At 39.7% G+C, this 16,407-nt stretch overlaps 1 gene segment (V, D, J or C); it reads right to left on the bottom strand.

The window, feature by feature from the left end:
• Positions 1-2,825: 2,825 nt before the first annotated feature.
• Positions 2,826-11,939, bottom strand: LOC110314643 (the record flags this gene model as incomplete). The annotated part of the segment is given in 3 exon segments: positions 2,826-2,858; positions 11,279-11,592; positions 11,880-11,939. Coding segments are annotated over 3 exon segments (396 nt in total), but the record flags the coding sequence as incomplete, so codon positions are not given.
• Positions 11,940-16,407: the final 4,468 nt, after the last annotated feature.

Here is a 16,407-nt window from a genome sequence, read left to right as displayed (position 1 = left end):
CTTCTTCTTCTTCTTCTTCTTCTTCCTTCTTCTTCTTCTTCTTCTTCTTCTTCTTCTTCTTCTTCTTCTTCTTCTTCTTCTTTTTCTTCTTCTTCTAATTTTGGTTTGTTCAATTGTTTGTTTGTCTGTTTCTCTGTGTACTCTGACTGTCCTGGAACTCACTGTAGACCAGGCTGGCCTCAAACTCACAAAGACCCACCTGCCTCTGCCTCCAGAACACTAGGATTGAATATGTACACCACCAGAACCTGGCTAAAATACTACTTTCAATCCTCTTTCACATATATCTTGTGCTCTCCAAAACAATTCTTTACAGACCTTGAATGAGCAAATCTAAACTTCATATGGAAAATTAAAAAAAAAAAAAATCCAGGATAGCAAAAACAATTGGGAACAATAAAAGAACTTCTAGAGGTATCATCATCCCTGATTTTGAGCTGTTGTGATTCTAACAAGAACCAAAGCTTTCTCCTGAGAGGCTCTGCCAGGGCCTGATAAATACAAAGGTGTATGCTTGTATGTATCCATTGGACTGAGCATGGGGTCCCCAGTGGAGGAGTTAGACAAAGGACTGAAGGAACTGCAGGGTTTGCAACCACATTGGAAGAACAATGATATCAACTAACTTGACCTCCCAAAGCTCCCAGGGACTAAGCCACCAAAGAAAGAGTACACATGGCTTCAACTACATATATAGCAGAGAATGGATGGCCTTGTTGGATATCAATGGGAGGAGAGACCCTTGGTCCAGTGAAGGCTGAATGAACCAGTGTACAGGAATTCCAAGGTGGGGAGGAGAGAGTGGGTGTGTGGGGGAACACCCTCATAGAAGCAGGAGGAGAGGGGATGGGATAGGGAGTTTCCAGGGGGTGGAGGTGGGAAAGTGGATAACATTTAAAATGTACATAAAGAAAATATCCAATTAGAAAAAAAAATAGGGTGATCAATGGAATCAAATCAAAGAACCAGAAATACACCCACAAACCTATGGGCACTTGCTTTTTGACAAAGAAACCAAAATCATACAGTGAAAAAATAAAGCATCTTCAACAAAGGTGATGGTGTAACTGAATGTCTGTATGTGTAAGAATGCAAATGGATCCATATTTATCATCCCGTACAAAATTAAGTCCAAATGGGTCAAAGAACTCAACCAGATTTGCTAAATTTAATAGAAAAAAAAAAGAAGAAGAAGAACTTTAATTGCATCGGAACAGGAGACTAACTGGACACCATGATATATGCAGACATGTAGATGGAACTAGAAAAGATCCTGTGTGAGGTTTCCCAGACCTTGAAAGAAACACATGGTTTTTATTTAGTTATAAGTGGCTATTAGCCAGAAAGTACAGGTCAGTCATGCTATAATTCACAGACCCAAAGAAGCTAACTATCAAGGAGGGCCCATGGGAAGATCATTCAGGAAAGGAAATAAAATAGACATTGGAAGTAGATGCAGGGAGGGGACTGGGTAGGAGAGGGGTGGAAATAAGGTGTTGGGAGAGTTAGAGAGGTAGATGTAGAGGTAAGGTGCAGAGAGAGCTGAAATTGGTATAGAGCTGTCGATGACCCTCCCGCCAGAAGGAAAGATGCCACACAACAGGATTGTTCTGTACACATTTATTGGGAGAGCTTGATGGCTGTGGCAAAAGACCCCGAGCCCTAGAACTAACACTGGTTTTATAGGCCTAGGACTGGCGTGGCCATGTCTGATTGGTTCTGCTTTCAGTCCTTAATTTACATGCCTGGGGACAGGCTGTGACTTGGCATGAAACCCATTTGCACCTGCGCACATTGGTTGTTTACCTGAAATACACGGGCGGTGGCCAGTGGTAGCCAGTGCCATCTTGTAATGGCGTTACATGGCTTCCCACAACTCCCCCTTTTTTGTTTGATTAATCCTAATCCATCAATTCATGTATGAATTTCATCAATCCCCAGAAATCAAGATGAAATAAAGATAGAACCACCTTGTCATGTTTTTGTTGAGATCTGAATTTGCAGACCAACCAGAGCATGAACACCAATCCACAGCACATAGCCGTGCCAAAAAGAACCACTCCCACCCACTCTTTAAAGTAGGAAAAGGCAGAGGTAATATGTTCCACTCAGGTTCCCCAGAAGACCATCCCTCCCCAACCCTTGAGGAAGCTGAAGGTCCTCTGGATCATCTTCAACCACTGCTGAGCGATGGCAATCTCCACACAGATATTCCTGTTTCACGGGACAAATTAACTGCACGAGAAAATTTCTGAAACTGCACAGAGGTTAGCATTATGATTTGAATATATGGAAGGCAGTATTTTGGAAGCACCATTTCCACCTGACACAAAGACTTAATTGCTCCAGAATATTCAGCTGAGAGTTAAGTGGTTACAGTCAGCTGAGAGTTTAACAAGGAGTTGAGCATTAACAAGGAGTTGAGCCAGCTGCTTTGATTTAAGTGGTAATGAGGGCAGCTGGCCCAAACATGGGTCAGGGTCTCCACCTTCAGACGATTCATCTGAACTTCCCTCCTCACTCTCCCATTCTCCAGCCTCTCCTCTCCTCCGCTGGCTTCTCACCCGCACCCTTCTGCCTCCACTGCATGAGCCCTTATACCGTGGACATAATTTTGGACGTTTTGCGGGAGCTGCAGTAGTTAGCCTTGGGCAATTGGGAAAGCAATGTCTTTTAAAATGCTCAGCCTGGCAACAGGAAAACTTTAACTTGGTAGCATACTTTCCACTTTCGTCTACCAGGCAAAATTTAATCAAACTCAAAATTACTAACAGCTGCACCAACACCTCTCTTTTTTCATTTTTTAAGCAATCTCCTCCTGCTCTCTTCACTTTTAATTTTGTTCCTGTGCTGGGAACCTAACTTTGAACCTTAACCTCGCTTAACTTTGTCTCTGTACCAAGAACCTTCTTTGTCCCTCTACCGGGCATGATATGTCTCCTCACTGAGAACCTTTTAAATTCGTCCCTGCTCCGGGATCCTTAACCTCTATGCTTCCCCGAGGTCCTTCCCCAAACTCCTGGGGTTGTAAGTCCCACTTACCTCAGACTTACCCTGCCGGCCCTTCCCCAAACTCCTGGGGTTGTAAGTCCTACTTACCAAGAACTTACCCTGCCTGCAGACCCTGACTGCTGAAAGTTCTGAACTTTACACAACCACCAGTTCTTCTCTCAGCAGTTTACTCAGGAACCTTCTTTCTTCATCTCCCCATAATTCAGTTCTGAATCCTCCCTGTAACAGGGGGTCCTTGCTCATGCCTGCAGATGTTCACGGTTCCCGGGTTTCAGCACCACTTGTCAGAGATGCCTATCTCACCAGCAAGGAAGACACCTCAACAGGATTCTTCTGCACACGTTTATTTATTGCAGGAGTTTGATAGCGAAGGCGAAAGACCCCGAGCCCTAGAACTAGCGCTGCTTTTATAGGCCTAGGACTGGCGTGGCCGTGTCTGACTGGTTCTGCTTTCAGTCCTTAATTTATATGCCCCGGGACAGGCTGTGACTTGGTGTGAAACCCATTTGCACCTGCGCACATTGGTTGTTTACCCAAAATACACAGGCAGTGGCCAGTGGTAGCCAGCGCCATCTTGTAATGGCGTTACATGGCTTCCCACATAGAGCCATTTCTGGAACAAGAGTGAGACCTGGGAAGAGGGAGTTTGCCCTAGCTGAGACTCCTACCAGTAAGGGATATTGAGCCTGAAGTTGCCACCTCCAGTAAACAGGCAGGATTTCCAGTGGATGCACTGGGAAACCAAACCACCCACAAACCTAAGACCTAAAATTTATTCAATCTATAAGATATATGGGAATAAAGATGGAAAAGAGATTGTGCCAATGGTCAGTGGGATTGGACCAACTCAAGACCATGGGGGAGAGGCAGCCCTTGACACTATTACTGATACTCTGCAATGCTTGAAGGAAGGAACTCTCTTCTGAGAGGCTTCATTCAGCAGCTGATAGAAACAGGTGCAGAGAACAACAGCCAAACAATAGGAGGAGCTTATAAGAGTGGGTGTCTCTATAAGTGTGGGGCAAAGGACTGAGGGAGCCAGAGCAGTCAAGAACACTACAAGAAGACATATAGAGTAAAATAACCTGGCCCCAGGTGGGCTCACAGAGACTGAACGAACAACCAAATACCATGCATGAGCTGAACCTAGGCCCCCTACACATATGTAGCAGATACACAGATTGTGTGTTCCATGGTCAAAAACCTACCCTGTTATCTGATTTATCTTTTCCTGGAAACAAATTCACTTTAAAAATCTTTTTTTTCCGGTGAAGTTTTGAAGTATAATTCTGATGATCACATTAAATTTGCATACTAGATTTTTTTTTTATTTTTAAAGTTCTCAAAAATTGACAATTACATTACCATGTTGTGATATAAATTTTTCCAAGTTTATTGTTTTTTGTAACTTTTTTTAAAACTAGAGTATCAAAAACAATTAAATTGAGGTAATCCACTGGACAGTTGTACCTAGTGATGTGGCAGCCCCATACTGAAGGGGCATACTTGCTTTTTTTTTTTTTTTTTTTTTTTTTTTTTTTTTTTTTTTTTTTTTCAAGACTGGGTTTCTCTGTGTAGCCCCAGCTGTCCTGGAACTCACTTTATAGACCAGGCTAACCTCGAACTCAGAAATCTGCCTGCCTCTGCCTCTGCCTCCAGAGTGCTGGGATTAAAGGTGTGCGCCACCATGCCTGGCTTGCATACTTGCTTTGAGAAAGCAGAAGCAGGGACTGTAGAGTGAAGAAAATGTAGAAGGTGGGAGGAACTTAAGAAAGTTGTGGTCTCTTCATGATTCAAAAACTTGTTAATAAAATAATTTAAAAACAGACTTGGAATACAGCTCATTAAAATTGTTGAGTCACTCTCTGAAACCAGACCTCCACCATCATGACTCACATGCTTCCCTTCCAGGGAAGCATCTTTCCCAGTTGGTACTACTCTACTGTCTTAGTGCCTCTACAAGACTGAAATTGAAATCTGAGAAGGTGAAGAAACAGTTTACAAACTGGTGAAGAAAGGCCTGACTACCTCCTAAATAGGTGTGATCCTGAGGAACGTGTGTGGTGTGGCACATGACTGTTATGTGACAGGTAAAGTCCAACATCCCTGATGTCCCTGAGGATCTACTATGTGATTTAGAAAACAGTCTTTGTCCACAAGGAGCTTGAGAGGAACAAACTGCATAAGAATGCTAAATTCTGCTTTAGTCTCATGAAGAACAGAATTCACCAGTTGGCTCATTTCTATAATAAGCTATGGAAGTAGTCCCATCCAGTTGGAAATAGGAGTCATCCACAGCCTCTGTTCATGTATAAACTATCTTATACATGCAAAAATAAAAACATTTAAAGTACTAAGTAAAAAAAAACATATAGAGTTTAAAAATCAAACAATACTTTAAGCAAACTATACATGTCAGAAGTGACAGACGAGAAATAGGAAAGGGAGAAAGAAAGCATGACCTTTCACTTAATCACAGAGGTCAACAAGCAGCTACCAGCAGAAGGAAAAAAGGAATTTTGAGCAACATTGAGAAAAATCAGAAAGTGGAAGCACACTTAGGAGAGAGAGAAGGGGAGAAAAAGAAGATAGTAAAAAAGTATTTACTCACCAGTGCTGAAAAGCTAATAGGCTCTCCTTTGAAGACTTTGAAGGAGATTATTGTCTGGGGAAAAACATATTGTCCCATTAAGAAGAAGTCCCCTCTTCTGTGTTCTCTTTCTTCATCTCTGCTGCTCTTATCAGCCATGCAGAATATCTGCAGTCTCAAGATCAAGGTAGGGCTGCCTTAATCTTAGTATTTGAACTGAGGAGCCACTGGAAGTCAAGGAAAGATTACCACTGTACTTTGATGTCAGATAAGAATGCATGTATCGAAGTGGATGCTCACAGTCAGCTAACAGATGGAACACAGGGCCCCCAATAGAGGAGCTAGAGAAAGTACCCAAGGACCTGAAGGGGTCTGCAACCCTATAGGTGGAGCAACAATATGAACTAACCAGCACCCCCAGAGCTGGAGTCTCTAGCTGCATATGTAGCAGAAGATGGTCTAGTCAGCCATCATTGGGAAGAGAGGCCCCTTGGTCTTGCAAAATTTATAAGCCCCAGTACAGGGGAACACCAGGATCAAGAAAGAGGAGTAGGTGGGTAGGGGAGTTTGGGGTGGAGGGTATAGGGGACTATGGGGATAGCATTTAAAATGTAAATGAAATAAATGCCTAATAAAAATTGGGAAAATAAAAGAATTCTTGTATCTCCCTAGGGAAAAATACACAATTTATAGACATATTCAGCTGTTTGAGGAAAGCCAAGCAAAGGTAAGGTCCACCACTGTGAACAAAATAATGGAAAAATGCACTCATGTTTTCCCTCTTGGACAAAAGGACACAGTATGAAAATCTGGATTTATTATGCAGGTACTGGGTGCACATATGTGTGTGTGTGTGTGTGTGTGTGTGATGTTAGGGTATAGCAACACCTTTATAGCAACTGTCCCACTCTTCTGGATACTATCTGGTGCTACAGGGACATTGCAAATGGGAGCTTTCTGTTGCCTGTATGTGGAGTCCAATCCCCTTGATAGGCTGCCCTGTCTAGCCTCAGCAGTAGAAGATGTACCTAGCCCTGCAGGGACTTGATGTGCTAGGGTTGAGAGATACCCAGTGGGGCCTCCACCCACTCAGAGGTTAAGGTAATGACGGGGATGGGAGAGGGACAGACTGGGAGCAGTGGCAACAACCAGAAGATAATGAATAAATTAATTAATTAGTGGGAAAAATAGAAGTTCTCCCACTATCATGGATACTGACAGGTATGCACATTATAGGGACATTCAAAATTTGATCTCTCACCAGGGTAATGAGAGAACATAAAAGGGTGCTGGATTTAAGCTATTTGCCACCAGGGAATTAGAAATACTATCTGAGCGCTCATGGTGTAAACTTCTACAAACCTTAAAATATATAGAAACAGATCCTTCTTCTCTCCTGTGGGTTCTGATTCCCTGTAGAGATTCTCCCATCATGCTGTCTCTCTCTAGTGCTAGGAAATAAACTTTCACTGCAGCACCCCTTGATGCTATTTTCCTCCATTTGTCTATCCACAGTATGTACTAATACCTCTTATAATGAATATCTATTTCCTCAGTTATTCTTTCTGTTTCCTTTAAAACCATGATATCACATTCAAAACCTAAGAGTTTGTTCCTCTAGAAAGTTTCACTTCTAATTTGTGTCATATGCACACATGTGATTATATTTCTATATAGACTCTAATAAACACAAATGAAAGAAACCTTGTTATAGGTGGTTTCTAAATCCAATGTCTACTTAATTAAATTAATATAATTATCTTCAGTTGTTTCAAATTTCCTGAAAATTCTATAACATCATTTATTTGATATTTAAAAACAATTTATTTATATAGATATAAAGAAAAATAAAATCATAAAATGTCCAGGGAAATGGATATAGTTGTAAAGGATTATATTGTATAAGGTAACCTTAGAGATGTGTGTTTAATTTTGAGTAGTTGTGGAATCCAGAAAACTAGAAAGGGACCATTGAGTTGAGGAAGGGAGAAAAGATCCTGTAGAGCACAGGTGATATGAAGGGAAGAAAGAATATGGATATAAATGGTTATGTGTGGAGATGGGTTTGAGGATGAGGCTGAGAAGGGAGTTGGAAAAGGGAAAATTAACTTTAAGGATATGGTAAAAAGCTGTAGCATGCCTATGATGATTCAATGCAATCCTCATCAAAATCCCAAAACAATTATTCAAAGACATGGAAAGAGCAATTCTCAAATTCATCTGGAAAGGCAAAAACCAAAAAAAAAAAAAAACCAAACAAACAAACAAACAAGCAAACAAAAAACAGAATAGAGAGAACAATTCTTAACAATAAGAGAATAGCTTGGGGATTCACCATCCCTGACCTCAAGCTTTACTACAGAGTGAGAGTGATAAAAACTGCACGGTATTGGTACAGAGAGAGGCATGTTGATCAATGGAATAGAATTGAAGACCCAGAAATAAAACCACACACTTACAGTCACTTGATCTTTGACAAAGACACCAAAAATATACAACAGAAAAAAGAATCTTCAATAAATGGTGCTGATATATTTCATGTATATTCTTATGAATAGAAAAAGTTTAAGTGGGATTTCCTTGCATAGAGCAATATACTCATCTCCAAAGCTGTAGGTTGCAAACTAAAAAGCATTCTACAAAGTTTGTGATACCTCCCATTAAGATGCTGCTCGGAGAGCTACAGTGGAGATTCCCCCATAACAATGAGTGTGATACACATTGTTCTTAGTTGCTGTAAAGGTCTGAATGAGAATTATGTAAATACATGGTCTTTGGTTGCTGTCACTGTAGGTATTGGAAGTGTAGTCTTGCTAGAAATATGTGGGCAAAAATAGTGTACACTTGGAGATTTTAAAACTATGAACGATTACATTTTTGTCATTTACTATTTGTTGTTGATGTGAGCTTTAAGCTGCTGCTCCAGCCACCATGCCTTCTCTTTACCTCTCTCAGAGCTTCTCTTCTGGTTGTTATATTTCTCACAAGTGTAGTATGAAAAGTAAGACAGTTCCCCACAAGAATTTATGGTAAGATGATATTTCTAGAGACAATAGACACATTTGTCAAAAAAAAATGTAGAGAAATCAAGTCATTATTGATCAGGGAGCAGGGACTCCCTGATGCCTAGTTTTCAGAATACAGAAAGGTGACATGTGAGCAGCCGAGGAGGCAAAAACTACCCATTTTTACCCAACTGCGAAGCCTGTAAACTACAATAATGACCTTAAATGTAACATTTGATCATGTGGCCACAAGTAGCATGGATGTTATGGGTTATCCAACAGCTATTTAATATTGGGTTTAAACTGTCAGTAAGACAAAAAGGCCACCAACACATTGGGAAAGGATCTTTACCAATCTTAAATCCAATAGGAGACTAATAAACAATATATACAAAGAACTCAAGAAGCTGGACTACAGAAGATCAAATAACCCCATTAAAAATGGGGTACAGAGCTAAACAAATAATTCTCAACTGAGGAATACTGAATGTCTGAGAAGCACAGGAAAAAAATATTCAATAACTTTAATCATCAAGGAAATCCATATCAAAACAACCCTGCGATTTCACCTCACACTAGTCAGAATGACTAAGATCAAAAATTCAGGTGACAGCAGATGCTGGCTTGGATATGGAGGAAGAGGAACATTCCTCCATTGATGGTGGGATTGCAAGCTTGTACAACCACTCTGGAAATCAGTCTGGTGGTTCCTCAGAAAATTAGACATAATACTACCGGATGATCCAGCAATTCCTCCCCTGGGCATATACCCAGAAGATGTTACAACTTGTAATAAGGACACACGCTCCATTATGTTCATAGCAGCCTTATTTATAATAGCTAGAAGCTGGAAAGAACCAAGGTGTCCCTCAACAGAGGAATGGATACAGAAAATATGGTAAATTTACACAATGGAGTACTTCTCAGCTATAAAATCAATGAATTTATGAAATTCTTAGGCAAATGAATGGATCTGGAGGATATCGTCCTGAGTGACATATCCCAATCACAAAAGGAAAAACATGATATGCACTCACTGATAAGTGGATATTAGCCCAGATACAAGTTGCCAAACACGAACTCAAGAAGAAGGAAGATCAAAGTGTGGATACTTCATTCCTTCTTAGAACTGGGAACAAAATACCCATGTAAGGAGTTACAGAGCTAAAGTTTGGAGCTGAGACAGAAGGAAGGACCATCCAGAGACTGCCCTACCTGGGGATCCATCCCATAAACAGCCACCAAACCCAGACACTCTTGCATATGCCAGCAAGATTTTGCTGATAAGAACCTGCTATAGCTGTCTCTTGTGAGGTTTTGCCAGTGCCTGGCAAACACAGAAGTGGATGCTCACAGTCATCTATTGGATGGAACACAGGGCCCCCAATTGAGGAGCTAAAAAAAAAAAGTACCCAAGGAGCTGAAGGGGTCTGCAACCCTATAGGAGGAACAGTATGAACTAACCAGTACCCCCAGAGCTCATGTCTCTAGCTGCATATGTAGCAAAAGATGGCCTAGTTGGTCATCATTGGGAGGAGAGGCCCTTGGTCTTGCGAAGATTATATGCCCCAGTACAGGGGAATGCCAGGGCCGGGAAACCGGAGTGGGTGGTTTGGGGAGCAGTGCGGAGGGAGAGTATAGGGGACTTTTGGGATAGAATTTGAAATGTAAATGAAGAAAATAACTAATAAAAATTTGTTCTGTGAAAAAAAATGGGTTTAAGGTCTGCCCTATAGGAAAAATCAAAATACTTGAATACTTGAATTCTGTAGTGTACCCAAGAACCAAAAGTTTCAAAGCTCACAGACCCCAGGAATCAACTTACAATTATTTGTGTGTGCGTGTGTGTGTGTGTGTGTGTGTGTGTGTGTGTGTGTGTGTGTGTGTGTAAAATAGACTCAGTGTTTGGTTTTGGACAGAGAGGCCTGAGCACTTTTTCATAGCAAAGCAGACCTGGTCTCTAGATTTCCCCAACATCCCTCAGTCCCTAGATTGAATATCCTGCCTCCATCCCTGAAATTTCCAGCTCATAGACTGGGCTACCTTTCCCCCAAAAGCTCTTCCTTATATAGCCCAGACCTTTTAGTCTCCTCAGCCCTTCTCTTTCTCTCTCTCTCTGTACCAAATCTACTCCTCCTTATTTTCCTCTCACAAAGTATCAAAGAATCTCCAATTGTTAAATATTATTCCCCAAGTCTGGACTAGCAACCTGTCATACATAAGCTAAATTGGAATTAAAAATCCAATAAAGAAAATTGAAGCATGGGACAAGTACATCCAGAAAACTATTTGAAACTTGTGTACTTCCGAAATGAGATTACATATGAAACAGAGGGTCAAAGATAGGCACAAGGAAGCAGTCCTGTCCCGCTGTGGTCCTGCCTACCATTGACATAACTGATAGCACTATTCTCCTTAGCTAAGAAACTCTATGAAACCTTGACCCTGGAGAGAAGCTACTGCCTCTCCTCGCCCAAATATGAACTCTCAGGGAAGGTCCCATTTCCTAGGGGTTCATTGTTTCAACAGCTGCAAATCAGAGGAAAATAAGTTTCTCTTAAAAATACATTAACTTGGCTATGGCATTTAAGCCATGCTGCACCTGACACAAGCAGTTTATGAGGCAGCTTTGTCACTTCAAGCATGGTGTTTTTGTTCAGGGCTGTATCACCGTGGGAGGATATTCTAGACTTTGCATACAGTAATAAACACCCACATCCTCAGCCTCCACTCTACTGATTTTCAGTGTGAAATCAGTTCCTGACCCACTGCCACTGAACCTGTCTGGGACTCCTGAGGCAAGCTTGGATGCTAGATATATCAAGAGCTGAGGAGACTGGCCTGGCCTCTGCAGGAACCAATATAAGTAAGTGTTGCCATTACTATGCAGGAGACTCTTACTAGACCTGCAGGAGATGGATACTGACTCTCCAGGAGTGACAGGTACAGAGAGTGCCTGGGTCATCACAATATCCCCAGTAGATCCTGCAATAAGAGAAATAAAACATTATGTACAAGAATAATGGTAGTATAAAGTGATTTTTTTTCTTCCTTAATTAAATTCTACTTATTATTTTCTGCTTTGAAACTTGTTAAAGTTAAACTTGTTAAAGTTAGCCCAGGTTCTCCTTTCATCTTTTACACGTCAAAAGCCCATTCCTGGAGAACATGCCTGGCAATCTCATGCAGGTACAGAACATTTATCCCCATCAGTGGAACCCCAGAAACCCCCATTCCTCTACATTCTCCTTCATCTTTGTTTCTCTCCTTACCAGGGATCCAGAGTATAAGCAGCCCTAGAAACTGAGCAGAGTACTTCATTCTGAAAACTTGATATGAAGAGCCCTGAATAGTCAAGGCAGAAAGAGGAGCTAGCTTTTGTCTTGTGCTTGCAAGGAGAGGTCCTCCCTAGAGAGCGATATGCAAATCCTCTGGTAGGTACAGCTGTGTATGAAAAGTAACAAGGAGAAAAACTCATTCTTAGCCTTGAAGTGTTTTAAAGTGTCTTCTCTGTTTGTAGAAAACTGGATACAGTCTTTGCTGCCTGTCTGTACAGCTGTGAGCCATTTGATTACATTATGAAAGGCTGGTCTGCATAAATGGAGAAACACAATCTGCATGGCCCCAGCATGTCAAGATAGCACCACTCAATCAAGGCCGTCATTTTCAACACTCTATACTCTTCGTATTTGCTTTTATTTGTTTTGTTTCTGCATAGGATCTTCCTGTACAATCTACTGATTTCTTGTTTATTTGTATTTCTTAGATTTGTCAAAGTTGGGAACACAACAAAGAAAACTAAAGAGACATGTAATCTTGTTTACATGACAAATGACTCTGCAATGGCCATTTACCACAAGAATGTCAATATACTAAAATCTGGAAAAGCAGAATCGAATTATTTAAATACTTGTGTAATTCACAGTAGTCACTTGTTACGTAGTCTACGGCTTGGTCAGATGAGTAGAATCGCTACCATTTAGTTACAAGACTCAAATAGACAGGCACAGCAAGCTCTGAGCTAATTCAGAGTGGGAAGGCTTAAATACTGTTTGTTCCATATTAGAACTCAAGAAATCCGTAAAAATTTTCTGAAACTCAAGACCTGAGGCCTTAGCTTAAGAATATTTCTTAAACTCTATACAGCAGTTCATTTTAGAAATATTTACACTTGAATATTTATATTTACTACATAATAAAAAAAAAAAAAAAAACAGTAACATCTGTCTGTAGATTGCAATAGAAAGAATAGCCTATTATAGGCCGGAAACTTCGGAGCATAGAAGGAGGACACAAAACACGTTGGTTAGTGAGGTTTTAACTTGATATCTGTAGTCTGGTCTAGAAGGTGGTTTTTTGTGATAGTTTTATGTATGTGTACAAGAAAACATGATCATATGTATCTCCAACTTTCCCTCTCCATGTGCTTTCCCAAACCTCATGCAGTTCCTCATGTCTTCTCTTATTGTTTCATGTTGTTTCTTGATAACCCACTAAGTCCATTTATTACATTGCATACATCATGGGTGTAAGTCTATAAAATGGATCATGGGAAATCTATCAGTGACCACACACTAAAATGTAATGAGTCTCTTTCCCCCCAGCAGTCACCAACTGCCAATAGCATCTCAGAAAGGATGGGGTGTGGAGAGCACTCTCAAATCTATGCCTAAATTTTCATTTCCATGATCTTGCAGGTAACAACAGCGGCTGTAATTTCATGACGTAATTTTGCTAAATATGTGTGCTGACAAGGTGCTTCCTGAATACTTACAGTTATATCCAGGGACCTGGATGATTCAGAACCCTGATCAGAGAACCTGTTTTCTGCAATAGGCAGCAGTCAACACAAAGATACATAACTGGTAAAAGTGCTCACAAACAGAAGTCTAGGTACTAGGTGCTACATGTCACACCATTGTCACCTACATTCCTCCACATACAGACACATCACCAAGTCCAGGAAACATCTTATTGGAAAGAATAGTGCTTGCCACATCTACTTTCTTAAGGAAAAATGATAAAGAAGATTACAGAGTAGTTCTGAATAAGATAAATATTTTTCTATGTAAAAATAGTCAATAGTAAATATTTACCATATAATAGAGGAAGAAGGAAAATGTTCATAGTGGTGGAGACCCATGGAGACTGAGTAGGAATCAGTTCTTAGCAGTCAATTAGGAGAATTACCTTAGGCAGCTACTCCTTATAAGGACCACTAATGACTGTTAATTTTTTCTTAATCTTATAAACCAGAAAAAATAATTTAAAGAATTAAGGATATATTCAAATCATATGAAGATAAATCATGAACATTATGAAGAGGTTACAATTGCCATTCTACCATATCCTTCATTTGAGTTAACAATCAAGATGCTCAATGTGAATTTCTTCCAAGTCATTTTCTCTTACTTGAAACTCTCCTATTAAGAAAAGCAGTGGAGTGGGAGTGGGTGAGTTGGGGAGCAGGGCACGGGAGGGTATAGGGGAATTTCGGGATAACATTTGAAATGTAAATGAAGAAAATATCTACTAAAAAATTGGTTTTGGAAAAAAAAAAAGAAAAGCAGTGGAAGTTTCTGCCTGTGGCCATAATATATACTGTTATTTCTTAAAAACATTTATGCAAGTTGATAGGAAATATATTGTAATAAAAAACAGTTAAGAACTTATGTAAAATTACTATGAATAATTACGGTAAAAATAAGATGTCAAATCTAATATGAATGTGTTCCTAGGCTCAGATGAAGACCCAGAATCAACATTGTATTTAAAGAAAGCCCTTCTTTGTTCTCTTAAAACCCTTAGGAGGATAATGATTCTGACAAATGTGAATTCTGAGTTAAAAGGGAAGGTTTCAAAATGCAATTTCACGTTTGAACAAGGTAAGGGAGGGCACATTCCAAGACAATGCAGAACAAAGAAAGATGCCCAGTTTTAGGGATAGTTCGATATACTACACTTCATATGCAAATCAACACATAGAATGGAAGGATCTTTCCAACTGTTAACCTCCTTTACTCTTAAAGCCATGGTCACTGGTTAGTGATCTCCTTCCACAAATTCTGGTAGAGTCTCTCACTGAGCAATTACCATTTCCTGATTTCAGCCTCTTTAGTCCTAAAGTCCTGTCCTGCTCATTAACTTTCAACAAAGGACTTTGATTTTTTTCATTCTTAGAATTTGCTAAGACAAGAGTGACAGTACCTGATTTTTCTTTTTTAAAAAAAGTCTTGTTTATTACAACTATATAATTCCCTTATGAGATATTCTACCACAACGAACTTTTAGAACTCTTCTAGCTATAGCCTCAAAAAGAATACATACATGAAGATGTAGAAGAAAGAAATAGATTTAACTCCAAAATTTATTTAATTACTTTGAAAAATCATTATGGGTAAATTTATACTATGATGCAAAACCATGACATGGGTCTCTGTTCTATGTGTGTCTGTGGCAGTGGTGAACCAACCTGCCCCATATTGCTTTGGTCATGGTTCAATGAGCATCTGAAAGAATTAGAAGAGCATGATGTTTTCTGCTTTGTCTTTTTAGCAGCTTGAGTTATCTTTTCTTCAGGATAATAGCATCTTGTGAGAAATACTACGGAGTCCATAGAGGGGATTTCAGATTAAGATTGTACAGAACACCTTATGTGGATCTATAGCACCTGATCCAATTGTGGTGGTACCAGTGTTAACTCGTGCCTTGATTGGCCTGCATAGCTTGGCAGCAATATCCAATAAAACAGTAGGAAAAGGGTAGAGACTAGGTCTACACAATTGCACTGCTTCAGGCTGAAACTAAATATGAAACATAAATAGAATATGATATTGTGAGAAGTCACTACTTTCAACCTATGAAAGAAACAGAAGATTCCTTTTCATTCTAATACATAGACACATGGGGCAATCTGATTCACCACTCCATTTGTTAGAAATTCGAATCAATAGCATAATGAAATATTATTTCACAGTAGGTATTAAGATAATAATGGAAAATAACAAACACTATAGCTGTGGAGAAATCTTAGATGTTTGTTTTGAATTGAGAATGGTAATGATGTAGGGTCAATGGAAAACATGGGATCTAATGGAGAGACTAGAGATATGGTTGCCATCTGACTGATAAATTACACCCCTTTGTATGTACTCAGGATAACTGAAGCACTGTGAAAGTTTGCACACTACTGTCTACATTAGAATTACACAGAATAGGCCAATGGGGGAAATGTCCTTTGTGAAAGTATAGATGAATAGAAAAATAATCCTGGAGTAACCGACACAATTAATTGTAGAAATACCAGCATAAAACCATATGTTGTCTAATAATAAAATAATTTTTCTAATGTATCATTGTACAAATTTGTCATTGTATAAATACCACAAAGAAAACTTAGATAAGCCTAGATTATAAAGGCCTATAACCACTTAGGTTTCTTTAATATAACATTGTTCCTAGACAAGGTATTTGTAGGTGAAATGAACATATTCACTATTGGACTCAGTACTAACAAAGTTATAAATCTAACAATGTCTAATTAATCGATTGTTACAGTATAAAAGGTAAGATGTAGTACAGTTGTAGAATGTGCATGTTGTAAATGGAGAATGTAGGGTAACATTTCCTCTGAGGAACTGAGTGTTACGGGAGTCTGAAAATGAAGCTTACTGTCATCATAGTCACTACAGAGCCAAAGTCATGTGTGATGCATCACCTGTCCCAGAGCTTACATTTACAATAGCACATAACCTGCAGCTCTGGGGTTTTCCCTCTGGAAATACATCTCACATCTAACTC

Source organism: Mus pahari, unplaced genomic scaffold, assembly GCF_900095145.1.
Source record: "Mus pahari unplaced genomic scaffold, PAHARI_EIJ_v1.1 scaffold_8941_1, whole genome shotgun sequence".
Taxonomy (NCBI): Eukaryota; Metazoa; Chordata; class Mammalia; order Rodentia; family Muridae; genus Mus; species Mus pahari.
Note: the sequence above shows the minus strand (reverse complement) of the source record. Positions and strands in the feature narration are given on the sequence as shown.